Source organism: Anomaloglossus baeobatrachus, chromosome 3 (genome assembly GCF_048569485.1).
Source record: "Anomaloglossus baeobatrachus isolate aAnoBae1 chromosome 3, aAnoBae1.hap1, whole genome shotgun sequence".
NCBI classification, from domain to species: Eukaryota; Metazoa; Chordata; class Amphibia; order Anura; family Aromobatidae; genus Anomaloglossus; species Anomaloglossus baeobatrachus.
In genome coordinates this window covers 690,730,110-690,753,100 of record NC_134355.1, presented here as the reverse complement: position 1 = coordinate 690,753,100, position 22,991 = coordinate 690,730,110, and the positions used below count along the sequence as shown (strand labels likewise).

At 58.8% G+C, this 22,991-nt stretch overlaps 1 protein-coding gene across 1 annotated transcript in view; it reads right to left on the bottom strand.

The window, feature by feature from the left end:
- LOC142295780 (GRB2-associated and regulator of MAPK protein 2-like) overlaps positions 1–11,219 on the bottom strand; it is an 83,882-nt gene extending 72,663 nt beyond the window's left edge. Inside the window, exon 1 of the mRNA XM_075338869.1 lies at positions 10,952–11,219. Coding sequence (XP_075194984.1) covers positions 10,952–11,063 — 112 coding nt within the window. The 5' untranslated portion in view covers positions 11,064–11,219. The remainder of the gene's footprint in view (positions 1–10,951) is intronic.
- Positions 11,220–22,991: the final 11,772 nt, after the last annotated feature.

Below are 22,991 nucleotides of genomic sequence, written 5' to 3'. Positions count from 1 at the left end.
CGGCCGTTGCTATGGTTACTGACAATTGTAAACATTCCATCAGGTGCTACATTGTATTGATAAACATGATTCTACCATCCTCTATGGCTGAGCATCTGACCTGCGCTGACACAATGTAACAAACCCTCAGCACAGATGGGATTTGTGCTGCTGATATAAATGGCGCATGGTACAGGATATCTCTATGCTCAGTTTCCAGTAATCGCCCCCCTGAGCTGTGCAGCCCCCTCCTCAGTGCCCGGATTTCTGTAACCAGTAACCTAATTAGAGCGCCCCCCAGTGACTGCCCAGTGATGGGGGGCACAGGCGTCCCGGGATCCACACAAACACAAGCATTTTCTGTTTCTCTATTGAACTGTCCCCGTGTGACCTGAGCGATGGCCTCCAGCACAGGGAAAATGGTGGAACAGGAGGCAAATAGCAGAATTGTGAGTGCAGCTCTGGAGGAGAGTGTGCACACTGTGCAGCCGTGCACTGAGGGTCCAGGTCAGAGAGTAAGAGGTTAATCTAGAGCAAGTGGTCCTGGGGGCTCCTTAATCTACGGCCGCTGGAGGACTACTACTCCCAGGATGCCTGGGGCAGGTGTGGACTATCCCAGGACACTCAGCACCCTGGAGAGCGAAGCGGCGACCCTCCCAGAAGAGAGAGGGGGGGAGCAGGGATCCATCAGCTCTGATCACTGACAGAGACTGAGAACCAGAGAGCAGAGCGAGAACTTCACAGCTGAGGGTTCGTTACAATTGTATCCAACATGCACAATCCTGAGTGACCACAAACACCAGAGGCGGAAATCATCACTTCACATAGTATACTTTTACTGAGCGGTGTATCTAATCCTGTCCTGTGTGATACTGTCTGCTGAGCCGTGTATCTAATCCTCTCCTGTTTGATACTGTCTGCTGAGCCGTGTATCTAATCCTCTCCTGTGTGATACTGTCTGCTGAGCTGTGTATCTAATCCTGTCCTGTGTGATACTGTCTGCTGAGCCGTGTATCTAATCCTCTCCTGTGTGATACTGTCTGCTAAGCCGTGTATCTAATCCTCTCCTGTGTGATACTGTCTGCTGAGCTGTGTATCTAATCCTCTCCTGTGTGATACTGTCTGCTGAGCCGTGTATCTAATCCTCTCCTGTGTGATACTGTCTGCTGAGCTGTGTATCTAATCCTCTCCTGTGTGATACTGTCTGCTGAGCTGTGTATCTAATCCTCTCCTGTGTGATACTGTCTGCTGAGCTGTGTATCTAATCCTCTCCTGTGTGATACTGTCTGCTGAGCTGTGTATCTAATCCTATCCTGTGTGATACTGTCTGCTGAGCTGTGTATCTAATCCTATCCTGTGTGATACTGTCTGCTGAGCTGTGTATCTAATCCTCTCCTGTGTGATACTGTCTGCTGAGCTGTGTATCTAATCCCTCCGTGTGTGATACTGTCTGCTGAGCTGTGTATCTAATCCTATCCTGTGTGATACGGTCTGCTGAGCTGTGTATCTAATCCTCTCCTGTGTGATACTGTCTGCTGAGCTGTGTATCTAATCCTCTCCTGTGTGATACTGTCTGCTGAGCTGTGTATCTAATCCTATCCTGTGTGATACTGTCTGCTGAGCTGTGTATCTAATCCTCTCCTGTGTGATACTGTCTGCTGAGCTGTGTATCTAATCCCTCCGTGTGTGATACTGTCTGCTGAGCTGTGTATCTAATCCTATCCTGTGTGATACGGTCTGCTGAGCTGTGTATCTAATCCTCTCCTGTGTGATACTGTCTGCTGAGCTGTGTATCTAATCCTCTCCTGTGTGATACTGTCTGCTGAGCTGTGTATCTAATCCTATCATGTGTGATACTGTCTGCTGAGCCTTGTATTTAATCCTCTCCTGTGTGATACTGTCTCCTGAGCTGTGTATCTAATCCTTTCCTGTGTGATACTGTCTGCTGAGCTGTGTATCTAATCCTCTCCTGTGTGATACTGTCTGCTGAGCCGTGTATCTAATCCTCTCCTGTGTGATACTGTCTGCTGAGCTGTGTATCTAATCCTGTCCTGTGATACTGTCTGCTGAGCCGTGTATCTAATCCTCTCTTGAGTGATACTGTCTGCTGAGCTGTGTATCTAATCCTCTCCTGTGTGATACTGTCTACTGAGCTGTGTATTTAATCCTCTCCTGTGTGATACTGTCTGCTGAGTTGTGTATCTAATCCTGTCCTGTGTGATACTGTCTGCTGAGCTATGTATCTAATCCTACCCTGTGTGATACTGTCTGCTGAGCTATGTATCTAATCCTCTCCTGTGTGATACTGTCTGCTGAGCTGTGTATCTAATCCGCTCCTGTGTGATACTGTCTGCTGAGCTGTGTATCTAATCCTATCCTGTGTGATACTGTCTGCTGAGCTGTGTATCTAATCCTATCCTGTGTGATACTGTCTGATGAGCTGTGTATCTAATCCTATCCTGTGTGATACTGTCTGCTGAGCTGTGTATCTAATCCTATCCTGTGTGATACTGTCTGCTGAGCTGTGTATCTAATCCTCTCCTGTGTGATACTGTCTGCTGAGCTGTGTATCTAATCCTCTGCTGTGTGATACTGTCTGCTGAGCTGTATCTAATCCTCTCCTGTGTGATACTGTCTGCTGAGCTGTGTATCTAATCCTATCCTGTGTGATACTGTCTGCTGAGCTGTGTATCTAATCCTATCCTGTGTGATACTGTCTGCTGAGCTGTGTATCTAATCCTATCCTGTGTGATACTGTCTGCTGAGCTGTGTATCTAATCCTCTCCTGTGATACTGTCTGCTGAGCTGTGTATCTAATCCCTCCGTGTGTGATACTGTCTGCTGAGCTGTGTATCTAATCCTATCCTGTGTGATACTGTCTGCTGAGCTGTATCTAATCCTCGCCTGTGTGATACTGTCTGCTGAGCTGTGTATCTAATCCCTCCGTGTGTGATACTGTCTGCTGAGCTGTGTATCTAATCCTCTCCTGTGTGATACTGTCTGCTGAGCTGTATCTAATCCTCTCCTGTGTGATACTGTCTGCTGAGCTGTGTATCTAATCCTATCCTGTGTGATACTGTCTGCTGAGCTGTGTATCTAATCCTCTCCTGTGATACTGTCTGCTGAGCTGTGTATCTAATCCCTCCGTGTGTGATACTGTCTGCTGAGCTGTGTATCTAATCCTCTCCTGTGTGATTCTGTCTGCTGAGCTGTATCTAATCCTCTCCTGTGTGATACTGTCTGCTGAGCTGTGTATCTAATGCTCTCCTGTGTGATACTGTCTGCTGAGCTGTGTATCTAATCCTCTCCTGTGTGATACTGTCTGCTGAGCTGTGTATCTAACCCTATCCTGTGTGATACTGTCTGCTGAGCTGTGTATCTAATCCTCTCCTGTGTGATACTGTCTGCTGAGCCGTGTATCTAATCCTCTCCTGTGTGATACTGTCTGCTGAGCTGTGTATCTAATCCTCTCCTGTGTGATACTGTCTGCTGAGCTGTGTATCTAATCCTCTCCTGTGTGATACTGTCTGCTGAGCTGTGTATCTAATCCTTTCCTGTGTGATACTGTCTGCTGAGCTGTGTATCTAACCCTATCCTGTGTGATACTGTCTGCTGAGCTGTGTATCTAATCCTCTCCTGTGTGATACTGTCTGCTGAGCTGTGTATCTAATCCTCTCTTGTGTGATACTGTCTGCTGAGCTGTGTATCTAATCCTCTCCTATGTTATACTGTCTGCTGAGCTGTGTATCTAATCCTCTCCTGTGTGATACTGTCTGCTGAGCCGTGTATCTAATCCTATCCTGTGTGATACTGTCTGCTGAGCTGTGTATCTAACCCTATCCTGTGTGATACTGTCTGCTGAGCTGTGTATCTAATCCTCTCCTGTGTGATACTGTCTGCTGAGCTGTGTATCTAATCCTCTCTTGTGTGATACTGTGCTGAGCTGTGTATCTAATCCTCTCCTATGTTATACTGTCTGCTGAGCTGTGTATCTAATCCTCTCCTGTGTGATACTGTCTGCTGAGCCGTGTATCTAATCCTATCCTGTGTGATACTGTCTGCTGAGCTGTGTATCTAACCCTATCCTGTGTGATACTGTCTGCTGAGCTGTGTATCTAATCCTCTCCTGTGTGATACTGTCTGCTGAGCTGTGTATCTAATCCTCTCTTGTGTGATACTGTGCTGAGCTGTGTATCTAATCCTCTCCTATGTTATACTGTCTGCTGAGCTGTGTATCTAATCCTCTCCTGTGTGATACTGTCTGCTGAGCCGTGTATCTAATCCTCTCTTGTGTGATACTGTCTGCTGAGCTGTGTATCTAATCCTCTCCTATGTTATACTGTCTGCTGAGCTGTGTATCTAATCCTCTCCTGTGTGATACTGTCTGCTGAGCTGTGTATCTAATCCTCTCCTGTGTGATACTGTCTGCTGAGCTGTGTATCTAATCCTCTCCTGTGTGATACTGTCTGCTGAGCTGTGTATCTAATCCTCTCCTATGTTATACTGTCTGCTGAGCTGTGTATCTAACCCTATCCTGTGTGATACTGTCTGCTGAGCTGTGTATCTAATCCTCTCCTATGTTATACTGTCTGCTGAGCTGTGTATCTAATCCTCTCCTGTGTGATACTGTCTGCTGAGCCGTGTATCTAATCCTCTCTTGTGTGATACTGTCTGCTGAGCTGTGTATCTAATCCTCTCCTATGTTATACTGTCTGCTGAGCTGTGTATCTAATCCTCTCGTGTGATACTGTCTGCTGAGCTGTGTATCTAACCCTATCCTGTGTGATACTGTCTGCTGAGCTGTGTATCTAATCCTCTCCTGTGTGATACTGTCTGCTGAGCTGTGTATCTAATCCTCTCTTGTGTGATACTGTCTGCTGAGCTGTGTATCTAACCCTATCCTGTGTGATACTGTCTGCTGAGCTGTGTATCTAATCCTCTCCTGTGTGATACTGTCTGCTGAGCTGTGTATCTAATCCTCTCCTGTGTGATACTGTCTGCTGAGCTGTGTATCTAATCCTCTCCTGTGTGATACTGTCTGCTGAGCTGTGTATCTAATCCTCTCCTATGTGATACTGTCTGCTGAGCTGTGTATCTAATCCTCTCCTGTGTGATACTGTCTGCTGAGCCGTGTATCTAATCCTCTTGTGTGATGTTTGGTGAAGATGTCGCCCCGGTGTTGGCCCCTTAGAGGTTAATATCCCCCTATTCTCAGGCTGAGGGGGGCCGGGGCAGAGGATAAAGCGTGTGGGGGAGGGGCGGTGGGGAACAGGGGTCCTGTGTGTGTGGATAATGCCCGTGATGCCAGCTGCTGCGGCTCCTGCATGTTAATGAGGCTGCACCAAAGAAGCGGGCACCGAGCACCAGCACAAGACCCCGGGGGTCCGCAGCCCCGATTCACCACCAGAGACCCCGCTCCGCCCCCCTGAGATGAACCAGCTTGGACAGGGGGGCACAGGAAACTATATAGTCTTTTTAAAGAGACCCTGCACCCTAAAATACATCCTACAGGGGGCAAAGATAATGTGGGGGAGGGGAAAACCCCACCAAAAGCAGCTGAGGCAAAAGACCCCCCCCCCCCCACACACCACCACGAGCAGCTCCAGCACAAGACCCCCCCCCCCCCAACACCACCACAAGCAGCTCCAGCACAAGACCCCCCCCCCCAACACTACCACGAGCAGCTCCAGCACAAGACCCCCCCCAACACCACCACAAGCAGCTCCAGCACAAGACCCCCCCACACCACACCACCACGAGCAGCTCCAGCACAAGACCCCCCACACCACACCACCACGAGCAGCTCCAGCACAAACCCCCCACACCACACCACCACGAGCAGCTCCAGCACACGACCCCCCCACACCACCACAAGCAGCTCCAGCACAAGACCCCCCCCCCCAACACCACCACAAGCAGCTCCAGCACAAGACCCCCCACACCACACCACCACGAGCAGCTCCAGCACACGACCCCCCCACACCACCACGAGCAGCTCCAGCACAAGACCCCCCCCCCAACAACACCACAAGCAGCTCCAGCACAAGACCCCCCCACACCACCACGAGCAGCTCCAGCACACGACCCCCCCCACACCACCACGAGCAGCTCCAGCACAAACCCCCCCCCCCAACACCACCACAAGCAGCTCCAGCACAAGACCCCCCCACACCACCACGAGCAGCTCCAGCACACGACCCCCCCACACCACCACGAGCAGCTCCAGCACAAGACCCCCCCCCCCAACACCACCACAAGCAGCTCCAGCACACGACCCCCCAACACCACCACGAGCAGCTCCAGCACACGACCCCCCAACACCACCACGAGCAGCTCCAGCACAGGTCCCTCACACCACCACGAGCAGCTCCAGCACACGACCCCCCCACACCACCACAAGCAGCTCCAGCACAAGACCCCCCCCACACCACCACAACGAGCACCTCCAGCACACGACCCCTCAACACCACCACGAGCAGCTCCAGCACAAGACCCCCCAACACCACCACGAGCAGCTCCAGCACAGGACCCCCCACACCACCACGAGCAGCTCTAGCACAGGACCCCCCACACCACCACGAGCAGCTCCAGCACAGGACCCCCCAACACCACCACGAGCAGCTCCAGCACAGGACCCCCCAACACCACCACAAGCAGCTCCAGCACAGGACCCCCCCACACCCCCACAAGCAGCTCCAGCACAGGACCCCCCACACCACCACGAGCAGCTCCAGCACAGGACCCTCCCAACACCACCACAAGCAGCTCCAGCACAGGACCCCCCCACACCACCACAAGCAGCTCCAGCACAGGACCCCCCAACACCACCACAAGCAGCTCCAGCACAGGACCCCCCCACACCCCCACAAGCAGCTCCAGCACAGGACCCCCCACACCACCACGAGCAGCTCCAGCACAAGACCCCCACACACCAGCACGAGCAGCTCCAGAACAGGTGACCCCCTCAGTCTAGCCTGCGGCCCCATCGTTAGTGCAGACTCCATACAGCCCGGCCCCATCATCAGTGCAGACCCCCATACAGCCCGGCCCCACAATCAGTGCAGACCCCATACAGCCTGGCTCCATCATCAGTGCAGACCCCATACAGCCCGGCCCCACAATCAGTGCAGACCCCATACAGCCTGGCTCCATCATCAGTGCAGACCCCATACAGCCCGGCCCCATCATCAGTGCAGACCCCATCATCAGTGCAGACCCCATCATCAGTGCAGACCCCATACAGCCTGGCCCCATCATCAGTGCAGACCCCATACAGCCCGGCCCCATCATCAGTGCAGACCCCATACAGCCTGGCCCCATCATCAGTGCAGACCCCATACAGCCCGGCCCCATCATCAGTGCAGACCCCATACAGCACGGCCCCATCATCAGTGCAGACCCCATCATCAGTGGAGACCCCATACAACCCGGCCCCATCATCAGTGCAGACCCCATCATCAGTGCAGACCCCATACAACCCGGCCCCATCATCAGTGCAGACCCCATACACCCTGCTCCCCATCATCAGTGCAGACCCCATACACCCTGGCCCCATCATCAGTGCAGACCCCATAAACCCTGGCCCCATCATCAGTGCAGACCCCATACACCCTGGCCCCATCATCAGTGCAGACCCCATACAGCACGGCCCCATCATCAGTGCAGACCCCATCATCAGTGGAGACCCCATACAACCCGGCTTCATCATCAGTGCAGATCCCTTACAGCCCGGCCCCAAAATCAATGCAGACCCCATACAGCCCGGCCCCATCATCAGTCTAGACCCCAAACAGCCTGGCTCCCATCATCAGTGCAGCCCCCCCATACAGCACAGCCCCATCATCAGTGCAGACCCCAATACAACCCGGTCTCATCATCAGTCTAGACCCCATACAGCCTGGCTCCATCATCAGTGCAGCCCCCCCATACAGCACAGCCCCCAATACAACCCGGTCTCATCATCAGTACAGACCCCATCATCAGTGCAGACCCCATCATCAGTGCAGACCCCATATAGCCCGGCTCCATCATCAGTGCAGACCCCAATATAACCCGGTCTCATCATCAGTGCAGACCCCATACAGCCTGGCCCCATCATCAGTGCAGACCCCATACAGCCTGACCCCATCATCAGTGCAGACCCCATCATCAGTGCAGACCCCATACAGCCCGGCCCCATCATCAGTGCAGACCCCATACAGCCCGGCCCCATCATCAGTGCAGACCCCATACAGCCTGGCCCCATCATCAGTGCAGACCCCATACAGCCTGGCCCCATTATCAGTGCAGACCCCATCATCAGTGCAGACCCCATACAGCCCGGCCCCATCATCAGTGCAGACCCCATCATCAGTGCAGACCCCATACAGTCCAGCTCCATCATCAGTGCAGACCCCATACAGCCTGGCCCCATCATCAGTGCAGACCCCCATACATCCCGGCCCCACAATCAGTGCAGACCCCATACAGCCCGGCCCCATCATCAGTGCAGACCCCATCATCAGTGCAGACCCCATACAGTCCAGCTCCATCATCAGTGCAGACCCCATACAGCCCGGCCCCATCATCAGTGCAGACCCCCATACATCCCGGCCCCACAATCAGTGCAGACCCCATACAGCCCGGCCCCATCATCAGTGCAGACCCCATCATCAGTGCAGACCCCATACAGTCCAGCTCCATCATCAGTGCAGACCCCATACAGCCCGGCCCCATCATCAGTGCAGACCCCCATACATCCCGGCCCCACAGTCAGTGCAGACCCCATACAGCCTGGCTCCATCATCAGTGCAGCCCCCAATACAACCCGGTCTCATCATCAAAGAAACAACAAAGAGCCAGCACCAATGTGCACTAAGGCATCAAATATTCCAAACTGCATTATAAAAATTTTTTTTGAGATTTTTGGCAAAAAATTGCAATTTCTTGAGCTGCTTCGCCACGTCACGGCAAATCTCATTTGAAGCAGTCCTACACTAAAATATTTTTATAAAATGTGCCATACGGCCTCACATATGAATAGCAGAACTGCTCTCAGCAGCACTCACCTGGTCTATTGCAGTCCCGTACCCATGACTGAGTCATGGTTGTGGGCGGGACAGGTCCAAGCGGTCTCATCATCAGTGCAGACCCCATACAGCCTGGCCCCATCATCAGTGCAGACCCCATACAGCCCGGCCCCATCATCAGTGCAGACCCCATCATCAGTGCAGACCCCATACAGCCTGGCCCCATCATCAGTGCAGACCCCATAAACCCTGGCCCCATCATCAGTGCAGACCCATAAACCCTGGCCCCATCATCAGTGCAGACCCCATACACCCTGGCCCCATCATCAGTGCAGACCCCATACAGCCCGGCCCCATCATCAGTGCAGACCCCATACAGCACGGCCACATCATCAGTGCAGACCCCATACAGCACGGCCCCATCATCAGTGCAGACCCCATACACCCTGGCCCCATCATCAGTGCAGACCCCATACAGCCCGGCCCCATCATCAGTGCAGACCCCATACAGCACGGCCCCATCATCAGTGCAGACCCCATACACCCTGGCCCCATCATCAGTGCAGACCCCATACACCCTGGCCACATCATCAGTGCAGACCCCATACAACCCGGCTTCATCATCAGTGCAGATCCCATACAGCCCGGCCCCAAAATCAATGCAGACCCCATACAGCCCGGCCCCATCATCAGTCTAGACCCCATACAGCCTGGCCCCATCATCAGTGCAGCCCCCCCATACAGCACGGCCCCATCATCAGTGCAGACCCCAATACAACCCGGTCTCATCATCAGTCTAGACCCCATACAGCCCGGCCCCATCATCAGTGCAGACCCCATACAGCCAGGCCCCATCATCAGTGCAGACCCCATACACCCTGGCCCCATCATCAGTGCAGACCCCATACACCCTGGCCCCATCATCAGTGCAAACCCCATACAGCCCGGCCCCATCATCAGTGCAGACCCCATACAGCCTGGCCCCATCATCATTGCAGACCCCATACACCCTGGCCCCATCATCAGTGCAAACCCCATACAGCCCGGCCCCATCATCAGTGCAGACCCCATACAGCCTGGCTCCATCATCAGTGCAGACCCCATACAGCCTGGCCCCATCACCAGTGCAGACCCCATACAGCCTGGCCCCATCATCAGTGCAGACCCCATACAGCCCGGCCCCATCATCAGTGCAGACCCCATACAGCCCGGCCCCATCATCAGTGCAGACCCCATACAGCCCGGCCCCATCATCAGTGCAGACCCCATACAGCCCGGCCCCATCATCAGTGCAGACCCCATACAGCCTGGCCCCATCATCAGTGCAGACCCCATACAGCCTGGCCCCATCATCAGTGCAGACCCCATACAGCCTGGCCCCATCATCAGTGCAGACCCCATACAGCCGGGCCCCATCATCAGTGCAGACCCCATACAGCCTGGCCCCATCATCAGTGCAGACCCCATACAGCCTGGCCCCATCATCAGTGCAGACCCCATACAGCCTGGCCCCATCATCAGTGCAGACCCCATACAGCCTGGCCCCATCATCAGTGCAGACCCCATACACCCTGGCCCCATCATCAGTGCAGACCCCATACAGCCTGGCCCCATCATCAGTGCAGACCCCATACAGCCTGGCCCCATCATCAGTGCAGACCCCATACAGCCTGGCCCCATCATCAGTGCAGACCCCATACACCCTGGCCCCATCATCAGTGCAGACCCCATACAGCCCGGCCCCATCATCAGTGCAGACCCCCATATGATGGACATAGTCGCCTCTTCCCATTCCTGTGGGGTCGGGTCGGGGGAGGATGAGTCCCAGTCTGACCAGTAATGTCCTGTTGGACCCTGGTGACCCTCACATAGAATTATCCACGAGGACCGGCACCTGTCGCGATTCTCCTTGTCACAGATCACGGGACGATCGCACGGATCTGATCGCGCCGCTCGTGTTTTACCTTTTCCCACTTTCACCAGTGTCGGGAGCCGGAATTTGCTGACGATCACGTCCAGGGGCAGCGCCGCCGCGCTCCACCCGAGCCCCGACACTGCCGGCGCCGCTCGCTCCATGTCCGCCCCGGCAGCTCCGCATATCCGTCCGCCCCGCGGAGCCTCAGGGGTCCCGATGTCCCAGGACGACCACCCCCATCATCCGCTGCAGCGAGGACGGGAGAGAGGCGAGCGGAGCTCCCGCGGTGTGAGGCGTCCTGCCGGTGCCGAGTCCCTCCCCCCATCCCCCGGAGCCGCCACCGGGAGCTGCACAGCGCCCCCTGCGGGACAGAGGGGAGAGGAGCAGAGCGCCCCCTGCGGGACAGAGGGGAGAGGAGCAGAGCGCCCCCTGCGGGACAGAGGGGAGAGGAGCCGAGCGCCCCCTGCGGGACAGAGGGGAGAGGAGCCGAGCGCCCCCTGCGGGACAGAGGGGAGAGGAGCAGAGCGCCCCCTGCGGGACAGAGGGGAGAGGAGCAGAGCGCCCCCTGCGGGACAGAGGGGAGAGGAGCCGAGCGCCCCCTGCGGGACAGAGGGGAAAAGAGCAGAGCGCCCCCTGCGGGACAGAGGGGAGAGGAGCAGAGCGCCCCCTGCGGGACAGAGGGGAGAGGAGCAGAGCGCCCCCTGCGGGACAGAGGGGAGAAGAGCAGAGCGCCCCCTGCGGGACAGAGGGGAGAGGAGCAGAGCGCCCCCTGCGGGACAGAGGGGAAAAGAGAAGAGCGCCCCCTGCGGGACAGAGGGGAGAAAACAGAGCGCCCCCTGCCGGACAGAGGGGAGAGGAGCCGAGCGCCCCCTGCGGGACAGAGGGGAGAGGAGCCGAGCGCCCCCTGCGGGACAGAGGGGAGAGGAGCCGAGCGCCCCCTGCGGGACAGAGGGGAGAAAACAGAGCGCCCCCTGCGGGACAGAGGGGAGAGGAGCCGAGCGCCCCCTGCGGGACAGAGGGGAGAGGAGCCGAGCGCCCCCTGCGGGACAGAGGGGAGAGGAGCCGAGCGCCCCCTGCGGGACAGAGGGGAGAAAACAGAGCGCCCCCTGCGGGACAGAGGGGAGAGGAGCCGAGCGCCCCCTGCGGGACAGAGGGGAGAAAACAGAGCGCCCCCTGCGGGACAGAGGGGAGAGGAGCAGAGCGCCCCCTGCGGGACAGAGGGGAGAGGAGCCGAGCGCCCCCTGCGGGACAGAGGGGAGGGGAGCCGAGCGCCCCCTGCGGGACAGAGGGGAGAGGAGCCGAGCGCCCCCTGCGGGACAGAGGGGAGAAAACAGAGCGCCCCTGCGGGACAGAGGGGAGAGGAGCAGAGCGCCCCCTGCGGGACAGAGGGGAGAGGAGCCGAGCGCCCCCTGCGGGACAGAGGGGAGGGGAGCCGAGCGCCCCCTGCGGGACAGAGGGAGAAGAGCAGAGCGCCCCCTGCGGGACAGAGGGGAGAGCAGCAGAGCGCCCCCTGCGGGACAGAGGGGAGAAAACAGAGCGCCCCCTGCGGGACAGAGGGGAGAGGAGCCGAGCGCCCCCTGCGGGACAGAGGGGAGAGGAGCCGAGCGCCCCCTGCGGGACAGAGGGGAGAGGAGCAGAGCGCCCCCTGCGAGACAGAGGGGAGAGGAGCAGAGCGCCCCCTGCGAGACAGAGGGGAGAGGAGCAGAGCGCCCCCTGCGGGACAGAGGGGAGAGGAGCCGAGCGCCCCCTGCGGGACAGAGGGGAGAGGAGCCGAGCGCCCCCTGCGGGACAGAGGGGAGAAGAGCAGAGCGCCCCCTGCGGGACAGAGGGGAGAGGAACCGAGCGCCCCCTGCGGGACAGAGGGGAGAAAACAGAGCGCCCCCTGCGGGACAGAGGGGAGAGGAGCAGAGCGCCCCCTGCGGGACAGAGGGGAGAAGAGCAGAGCGCCCCCTGCGGGACAGAGGGGAGAGGAGCCGAGCGCCTCCTGCGGGACAGAGGGGAGAAAACAGAGCGCCCCCTGCGGGACAGAGGGGAGAGGAGCAGAGCGCCCCCTGCGGGACAGAGGGGAGAAGAGCAGAGCGCCCCCTGCGGGACAGAGGGGAGGGGAGCCGAGCGCCCCCTGCGGGACAGAGGGGAGAGGAGCAGAGCGCCCCCTGCGGGACAGAGGGGAGAAGAGCCGAGCGCCCCATGCGGGACAGAGGGGAGAGGAGCAGAGCGCCCCCTGCGGGACAGAGGGGAGAGGAGCCGAGCGCCCCCTGCGGGACAGAGGGGAGAGGAGCCGAGCGCCCCCTGCGGGACAGAGGGGAGAAGAGTAGAGCGCCCCCTGCGGGACAGAGGAGAGAGGAGCCGAGCGCCCCCTGCGGGACAGAGGGGAGAAAACAGAGCGCCCCCTGCAGGACAGAGGGGAGAAAACAGAGCGCCCCCTGCGGGACAGAGGAGAGAGGAGCCGAGCGCCCCCTGCGGGACAGAGGAGAGAGGAGCAGAGCGCCCCCTGCGGGACAGAGGGGAGAAAACAGAGCGCCCCCTGCGGGACAGAGGGGAGAGGAGCCGAGCGCCCCCTGCGGGACAGAGGGGAGAAAACAGAGCGCCCCCTGCGGGACAGAGGGGAGAGGAGCCGAGCGCTCCCTGCGGGACAGAGGGGAGAGGAGCCGAGCGCCCCCTGCGGGACAGAGGGGAGAGGAGCCGAGCGCCCCCTGCGGGACAGAGGGGAGAGGAGCCGAGCGCCCCCTGCGGGACAGAGGGGAGAGGAGCCGAGCGCCCCCTGCGGGACAGAGGGGAGAGGAGCCGAGCGCCCCCTGCGGGACAGAGGGGAGAGGAGCCGAGCGCCCCCTGCGGGACAGAGGGGAGAGGAGCCGAGCGCCCCCTGCGGGACAGAGGGGAGAAGAGCAGAGCGCCCCCTGCGGGACAGAGGGGAGAGCAGCAGAGCACCCCCTGCAGGACAGAGGGGAGAGGAGCCGAGCGCCCCCTGCGGGACAGAGGGGAGAGGAGCCGAGCGCCCCCTGCGGGACAGAGGGGAGAGGAGCCGAGCGCCCCCTGCGGGACAGAGGGAAGAGGAGCCGAGCGCCCCCTGCGGGACAGAGGGGAGAGTAGCCGAGCGCCCCCTGCGGGACAGAGGGGAGAGTAGCCGAGCGCCCCCTGCGGGACAGAGGGGAGAGCAGCAGAGCGCCCCCTGCGGGACAGAGGGGAGAGGAGCCGAGCACCCCCATGCGGGACAGAGGGGAGAGGAGCCGAGCGCCCCTTGCGGGACAGAGGGAAGAGAAGCCGAGCGCCCCCTGCGGGACAGAGGGGAGAGGAGCAGAGCGCTCCCTGCGGGACAGAGGGGAGAGGAGCCGAGCGCCCCCTGCGGGACAGAGGGGAGAGCAGCAGAGCACCCCCTGCGGGACAGAGGGGAGAGGAGCCGAGCGCCCCCTGCGGGACAGAGGGGAGAGGAACCGAGCGCCCCCTGCGGGACAGAGGGGAGCAGAGCCAAGCGCCCCCTGCGGGACAGAGGGGAGAGGAGCCGAGCGCCCCCTGCGGGACAGAGGGGAGAGGAGCCGAGCGCCCCCTGCGGGACAGAGGGGAGAGGAGCAGGGCGCCCCCTGCGGGACAGAGGGGAGGGGGGCCGAGCGCCCCCTGCGGGACAGAGGGGAGAAGAGCAGAGCGCCCCCTGTGGGACAGAGGGGAGAGGAGCAGAGCGCCCCCTGCGGGACAGAGGGGAGAGGAGCCGAGCGCCCCCTGCGGGACAGAGGGGAGAAGAGCAGAGCGCCCCCTGCGGGACAGAGGGGAGAGGAGCAGAGCGCCCCCTGCGGGACAGAGGGGAGAGGAGCCGAGCGCCCCCTGCGGGACAGAGGGGAGAAAACAGAGCGCCCCCTGCAAGACAGAGGGGAGAGGAGCCGAGCGCCCCCTGCGGGACAGAGGGGAGAGGAGCCGAGCGCCCCCTGCGGGACAGAGGGGAGAGGAGCCGAGCGCCCCCTGCGGGACAGAGGGGAGAGGAGCAGAGCGCCCCCTGCGGGACAGAGGGGAGAGGAGCCGAGCGCCCCCTGCGGGACAGAGGGGAGAGGAGCAGAGCGCCCCCTGCGGGACAGAGGGGAGAGGAGCCGAGCGCCCCCTGCGGGACAGAGGGGAGAGGAGCCGAGCGCCCCCTGCGGGACAGAGGGGAGAGGAGCAGAGCGCCCCCTGCGGGAAAGAGGGGAGAAAACAGAGCGCCCCCTGCGGGACAGAGGGGAGAGGAGCAGAGCGCCCCCTGCGGGACAGAGGGGAGGGGAGCCGAGCGCCCCCTGCGGGACAGAGGGGAGAGGAGCAGAGCGCCCCCTGCGGGACAGAGGGGAGAGGAGCCGAGCGCCCCCTGCGGGACAGAGGGGAGAAAACAGAGCGCCCCCTGCGGGACAGAGGGGAGAGGAGCCGAGCGCCCCCTGCGGGACAGAGGGGAGAGGAGCCGAGCGCCCCCTGCGGGACAGAGGGGAGAAGAGCAGAGCGCCCCCTGCGGGACAGAGGGGAGAACAGCCGAGCACCCCCTGCGGGACAGAGGCGAGAGGAGCCGAGCGCCCCCTGCGGGACAGAGGGGAGAGGAGCCGAGCGCCCCCTGTGGGACAGAGGGGAGAGGAGCCGAGCGCCCCCTGCGGGACAGAGGGGAGAAAACAGAGCGCCCCCTGCGGGACAGAGGGGAGCCGAGCGCCCCCTGCGGGACAGAGGGGAGAAAACAGAGCGCCCCCTGCGGGACAGAGGGGAGAGGAGCAGAGCGCCCCCTGCGGGACAGAAGGGAGAGGAGCCGAGCGCCCCCTGCGGGACAGAGGGGAGAAGAGCAGAGCGCCCCTGCGGGACAGAGGGGAGAGGAGCCGAGCGCCCCCTGCGGGACAGAGGGGAGAGGAGCCGAGCGGCCCCTGCGGGACAGAGGGGAGAAGAGCAGAGCGCCCCCTGCGGGACAGAGGGGAGGGGAGCAGAGCGCCCCCTGCGGGACAGAGGGGAAAAGAGCAGAGCGCCCCCTGCGGGACAGAGGGGAGGGGAGCCGAGCGCCCCCTGCGGGACAGAGGGGAGAAGAGCAGAGCGCCCCCTGCGGGACAGAGGGGAGAGGAGCAGAGCGCCCCCTGCGGGACAGAGGGGAAAAGAGCAGAGCGCCCCCTGCGGGACAGAGGGGGGGGAGCCGAGCGCCCCCTGCGGGACAGAGGGGAGAGGAGCCGAGCGCCCCCTGCGGGACAGAGGGGAGGGGAGCCGAGCGCCCCCTGCGGGACAGAGGGGAGAAGAGCAGAGCGCCCCCTGCGGGACAGAGGGGAGGGGAGCAGAGCGCCCCCTGCGGGACAGAGGGGAAAAGAGCAGAGCGCCCCCTGCGGGACAGAGGGGAGGGGAGCCGAGCGCCCCCTGCGGGACAGAGGGGAGAAGAGCCGAGCGCCCCCTGCGGGACAGAGGGGAGAAGAGCAGAGCGCCCCCTGCGGGACAGAGGGGAAAAGAGCAGAGCGCCCCCTGCAGGACAGAGGGGAGAGGAGGCGAGCGCCCCCTGCGAGACAGAAGGGAGAGGAGCAGAGTGCCCCCTGCGGGACAGAGGGGAGAAGAGCCGAGCGCCCCCTGCGGGACAGAGGGGAGAGGAGCCGAGCGCCCCCTGCGGCACAGAGGGGAGAGGAGCAGAGCGCCCCCTGCGGGACAGAGGGGAGAAGAGCCGAGCGCCCCCTGCGGGACAGAGGGGAGAGGAGCCGAGCGCCCCCTCCGGGACAGAGGGGAGAAGAGCCGAGCGCCCCCTGCGGGACAGAGGGGAGAAGAGCCGAGCACCCCCTGCGGGACAGAGGGGAGAGGAGCCGAGCGCCCCCTGCGGGACAGAGGGGAGAGGAGCCGAGCGCCCCCTGCGGGACAGAGGGAAGAGGAGCCGAGCGCCTCCTGCGGGACAGAGGGGAGAGGAGCCGAGCGCCCCCTGCGGGACAGAGGGGAGAGGAGCAGAGCGCCCCCTGCGGGACAGAGGGGAGAGGAGCCGAGCGCCCCCTGCGGGACAGAGGGGAGAGGAGCCGAGCGCCCCCTGCGGGACAGAGGGGAGAGGAGCCGAGCGCCCCCTGCGGGACAGAGGGGAGAGGAGCCGAGCGCCCCTTGCGGGACAGAGGGGAGAGGAGCCGAGCGCCCCCTGCGGGACAGAGGGAAGAGGACCCGAGCGCCCCCTGCGGGACAGAGGGGAGAGGAGCCGAGCGCCCCCTGCGGGACAGAGGGGAGAGGAGCCGAGCGCCCCCTGCGGGACAGAGGGGAGAGGAGCCGAGCGCTCCCTGCGGGACAGAGGGGAGAGGAGCCGAGCGCCCCCTGCGGGACAGAGGGGAGAGGAGCCGAGCGCCCCCTGCGGGACAGAGGGGAGAGGAGCCGAGCGCCCCCTGCGGGACAGAGGGGAGAGGAGCCGAGCGCCCCCTGCGGGACAGAGGGGAGAGGAGCCGAGTGCCCCCTGCGGGACAGAGGGGAGAGGAGCCGAGCGCCCCCTGCGGGACAGAGGGGAGAGGAGCCGAGCGCCCCCTGCGGGACAGAGGGGAGAGCAGCAGAGCACCCCCTGCAGGACAGAGGGGAGAGGAGCCGAGCGCCCCCTGCGGGACAGAGGGGAGAGGAGCCGAGCGCCCCCTGCGGGACAGAGGGGAGAGGAGCCGAGCGCCCCCTGCGGGACAGAGGGAAGAGGAGCCGAGCGCCCCCTGCGGGACAGAGGGGAGAGTAGCCGAGCGCCCCCTGCGGGACAGATGGGAGAGGAGCAGAGCGCCCCCTGCGGGACAGAGGGGAGAGCAGCAGAGCGCCCCCTGCGGGACAGAGGGGAGAGGAGCCGAGCGCCCCCTGCGGGACAGAGGGGAGAGGAGCCGAGCGCCCCTTGCGGGACAGAGGGAAGAGGAGCCGAGCGCCCCCTGCGGGACAGAGGGGAGAGGAGCAGAGCGCCCCCTGCGGGACAGAGGGAAGAGGAGCCGAGCGCCCCCTGCGGGACAGAGGGGAGAGCAGCAGAGCACCCCCTGCGGGACAGAGGGGAGAGGAGCCGAGCGCCCCCTGCGGGACAGAGGGGAGAGGAGCCGAGCGCCCCCTGCGGGACAGAGGGGAGAGGAGCCGAGCGCCCCCTGCGGGACAGAGGGGAGAGGAGCCGAGCGCCCCCTGCGGGACAGAAGGGAAAGGAGCAGAGCGCCCCCTGCGGGACAGAGGGGAGAGCAGCAGAGCGCCCCCTGCGGGACAGAGGGGAGAGGAACCGAGCGCCCCCTGCGGGACAGAGGGGAGAAGAGCCAAGCGCCCCCTGCGGGACAGAGGGGAGAAGAGCCAAGCGCCCCCTGCGGGACAGAAGGGAGAAGAGCAGAGAGCCCCCTGCGGGACAGAGGGGAGAGGAGCCGAGCTCCCCCTGCGGGACACTGCAGAGAGGAGCAGAGCGCCCCCTGCAGGACACTGCAGAGAGGAGCCGAGCGTCCCCTGAATCTAATCCTTTCCTGTGTGATACTGTCTGCTGAGCTTAGTATCTAATCCTATCCTGTGTGATACTGTCTGCTGAGCTGTGTATCTAATCCTGTCCTGTGTGATACTGTCTGCTGAGTTGTATCTAATCCTCTCCTGTGTGATACTGTCTGCTGAGCTGTGTATCTAATCCTATCCTGTGTGATACTGTCTGCTGAGCTGTGTATCTAATCCTATCCTGTGTGATACTGTCTGCTGAGCTGTGTATCTAATCCTCTCCTGTGGGATACTGTCTGCTGAGCTGTGTATCTAATCCTCTCCTGTGTGATACTGTCTGCTGAGCTGTGTATCTAATCCTCTCCTGTGTGATACTGTCTGCTGAGCTCTGTATCTAATCCTATCCTGTGTGATACTGTCTGCTGAGCTGTGTATCTAATCCTATCCTGTGTGATACTGTCTGCTAAGCTCTGTATCTAATCCTCTCCTGTGTGATACTGTCTGCTGAGCTCTGTATCTAATCCTCTCCTGTGTGATACTGTCTGCTGAGCTGTGTATCTAATCCTATCCTGTGTGATACTGTCTGCTGAGCTCTGTATCTAATCCTGTCCTGTGTGATACTGTCTGCTGAGCTCTGTATCTAATCCTCTCCTGTGTGATACTGTCTGCTGAGCTGTGTATCTAATCCTCTCCTGTGTGATACTGTCTGCTGAGCTGTGTATCTAATCCTATCCTGTGTGATACTGTCTGCTGAGCTGTGTATGTAATCCTCTCCTGTGTGATACTGTCTGCTGAGCTCTGTATCTAATCCTTTCCTGTGTGATACTGTCTGCTGAGCTGTGTATCTAATCCTCTCCTGTGTGATACTGTCTGCTGAGCTGTGTATCTAACCCTATCCTGTGTGATACTGTCTGCTGAGCTGTGTATCTAATCCTATCATGTGTCGTACTGTCTGTAGGGCTGCTGTATCTAATCTTATCAGGTGTGATACATTCTTAGCACTATGCCCACAGTATAGATCCCTCATTGACATGTGAGTAGTTAACCCCTTCCCTACCTGACCCCTCTGGAGGGGGGACGTGGAATCATCTGATTGATCTGGTATAAGGGTCTTCTTGGGGGGTGTAAGTAACATAAGTGGTTGCTCTCAGGTTGAGCAGAACCTGTGTCAGCTAATTGCCTGAGTGTTCAGGATGCAGATGGCGGATGTCTACAGGGGGCTTCTCCAAGGGTGTAATCCACTTACAGGCACAATCTGAGAGTATGAAAGATTTATTAGTGCTCACCACGCTCTGTGTCTGCGTCTGCGCTCAGTGTCTGCGTCTGCGCTCAGTGTCTGCGTCTGCGCTCAGTGTCTGCGTGGTCTGCCGTGTGGGGAGGACACAGGCACGAACATCCTTAGCTAGTGAGGCATATGGGGGATAAGACCATCACCACCCCCATATAAACCATCCTGCTCCAAGGCTATCAGTGGAATAGAGGGAACTATTTACTCCTCCATTACCACAGACATCAAAGGGGTGATTGACACTTTCCCCCCTTGTGAACTTAAATATATTCATTAGCCAGTATACCATAACACAACATGTAACCTGCGAGGGGATCACATCAAGTGTGAGATTACACCCATAGTACCTCCCCACAGAAGGGGCTTGTTTTCATTGTCAACCATTTTCTACACAAGATGGGCACTGCCATGGGGTCCACTACAACCCCTGGGACAAAATATCTACTCTGTGATTCATGTTTTTAGTGATAATTCTAAGAACAGTAAAGACATACTCCACCTCTATAAGACACCTTCACTCCTCCTACTACAAGATGGGCACTGCCATGGGGTCCACTACAACCCCTGGGACAAAATATCTACTCTATGATTCATGTTTTTCGCGATAATTCTATGAACAGTAAAGATATACTCCACCTTTATAAAACAACTTCACTCCTCCTACTTCAAGATGGGCACCGCCATGGGGTCCACTACAACCCCTGGGACAAAATATCTACTCTGTGATTCATGTTTTTAGCGATAATTCTAAGAGCAGTACAAATTGTCTCTCCAGTAAAGGAGACAAACTCTAGCGCAGCGCCACCTATTGGAAGTAGCGATCCTTAAAGTCACAAGTGGATTTTTAACAATCCTTCGCAATATGACTCAGGATATAAAAGCCAGATCAGAATCCCAATTTGCAGACACGGTGTTTCGGGGTGCTTGCCCCTCATCAGTGCAAAGTATGGACATACTCCACCTCTATAAAACACCTTCACTGCTCCTACTACAAGATGGGCACCGCCATGGGGTCCACTACAACCCCTGGGACAAAATATGTCCTCTGTGATTCATGTTTTTAGCTGTAATTGTAAAGGTGCTTTCACATCAGCGGTATTTCGCCGCTCTGCTGTATCCTTCACAACTCCAGTACAGTGTAATACAGTTCAACGGCATCGCGGCACGCTTTGGTCACATGCTGTCATGTGACCGGAGCTTGCTGCATGCCATTGAACTGTATTGCACTCTACTGGAGTTGTGGCAGAGCGGCGAAATACCGCTGATGTGAAAGCACCCTAAGAGCAGTACAGACATACTCCACCCCTATTAAAACACCTTCACTCCTCCTACTACAACATGGGCACTGCCATGGGGACCACTGGCACCTCTGGCACAAAATATCTCCTCTGTGATTCATGCTTTTAGCAGTAATTCTTAGAGCAGAATAGACATACTCCACTTCGTTAAAAAAAAAAACACTTTAAATTCTCCTTCTACAACATGGGCACCGCCATGGGGTCCACTGCCACCCCTGGGCAAAATATCTCCTCTCTGACTCATGTTTTTAGCAATAATTCTAAGCAGTACAGACATATTTCACCCCTATGAAAACACCCTCACTCCTCCTTCTACAACATGGGCACCGCCATGGGGACCTCCCCCACTCTTAATTCTAAGGGTGTGTGCATGATGAGTATTTTTGTTAGTGGGCCGCACAGTAGTCCAACAGTCCAGTAGCTGTGAGGCCCAGAAACCTTAAAGGAGCCCACAAGACCAAGTGGCTGTGAGCGGTGGTAACCGAAATGTTTACCACAGCCACCGGGTCTCCCGGGAGCTGTTAGCCCCGGAAACCTTAAAAGAGCCTGTAGGGGTGAAGAAACTTTTCTGCCAGGGGCCATTTGGAATTTTCTACCAACCTTCGGGGGCCGCACAAAATTATCAACTTGAAAATTACCCTGCTGTATTGGGTTAAACAATTAATTAATGTACCCCGACTGTGGTGCCTGAAACTGCTTCTCTTTGGTGCGGCGGTGATGTTCGGTGATATCGATCATGTTGCGTGTCACAACTGCTTTTCCAGGTTTATCTCTGTCTGGAGCGCAGTCAACTCTTTGTGATAATAAGTTTTTTAAAGCATATACATCACATAGGAGGCACTGGGACAGCTGTATATACATCACATAGGAGACACTGGGACTGCTGTATATACATCACATAGGAGATGCTGGGGACTGCTATTTATACATCACATAGGAGATGCTGGGGACTGCTATTTATACATCACATAGGAGACACTGGAAATGCTGTATACATCACATAGGAGACGATGGGGACTGCTGTATGTACATCATATAGAGGACACTGGGATTGCTGTTTATACATCACATAGGAGACGCTGGGAACTGTGGAGGAGGGGCTTAAGGCATATACATCCCTGGAGTGAATGGGGCACAAACTTCACAGGATGGGCTGGGGCATATACATCACAGGAAGAGGGTGGGGCATATACATCACAGGAAGAGGGTGAGGCATATACATCACAAGAGGGGCTGTGGCACGTACATCACAGGAGGGGCTGGGGGCATAAACAGGATAGGAGGGGCTGGGGGCATATACAGCACAGGACGGGCAGGGGGCATATACATCACAAGAGGAGCGCATACATCACAGGATACGCTGGGGTATAGCCATCACAGGAGATGCTGGGGGAATGTATATCACAGGATTTGCCAGGGCACAACATCACTGGAGGGTATATACATCACTGGGAGGCATAGATATGGCTGTGGAGCACAGACAGCACTGTGGGGGCAAAGACAGCACTGGGAGCATGGACAAAAGCTGTGGGGGCACAGACAACACTAGAGAGCATAGACAGCACTAGGGAGGCACGAACAGCTATGAGGGGCACAGACAGCACTGGGGGGCACAGGCAGAACTGGGGGGCATGGACAGCACTAAGGGGTATGGACAGTAATGGGGCAACAGACAGCACTGTGGGCATGGACAGCACTGGGGGAAGAACAGAACTGGGGGGCACAGACATCACTGTGAGGCATAGGCATGGCTGTGAGGACCAGGTTCGGACGGGTGTCTGGGGCCCACCAGAGGAATTGACTCCAGGGGCCCACCCTACAGCGAGATGCAAATACCCGTTTGCCATTATCCCCGTTATAGTGGAGCGCTGACTGTAAAGCACAGCCGGCTCCTGCACATCTCCTGTGCAGCATAACTAATGTACAATTACAGTAGTTTGCAGTAAGGGGGATCTTTGGTCAAGTGATCACCGATCCACAGGTTAGGTAGGTGATCACTTATTGAATGAATGGATCAGGGAACGAGTCGGACATCAGCTCCACTTTCAAGGTGATAAAAGTTGCACAATCAGTGCTGGTCCCAGCAATCGGTCCCCACAGATGAATAAGTTATCACTGATCCTTAGGCCACGTTCACACGTTCAGTATTT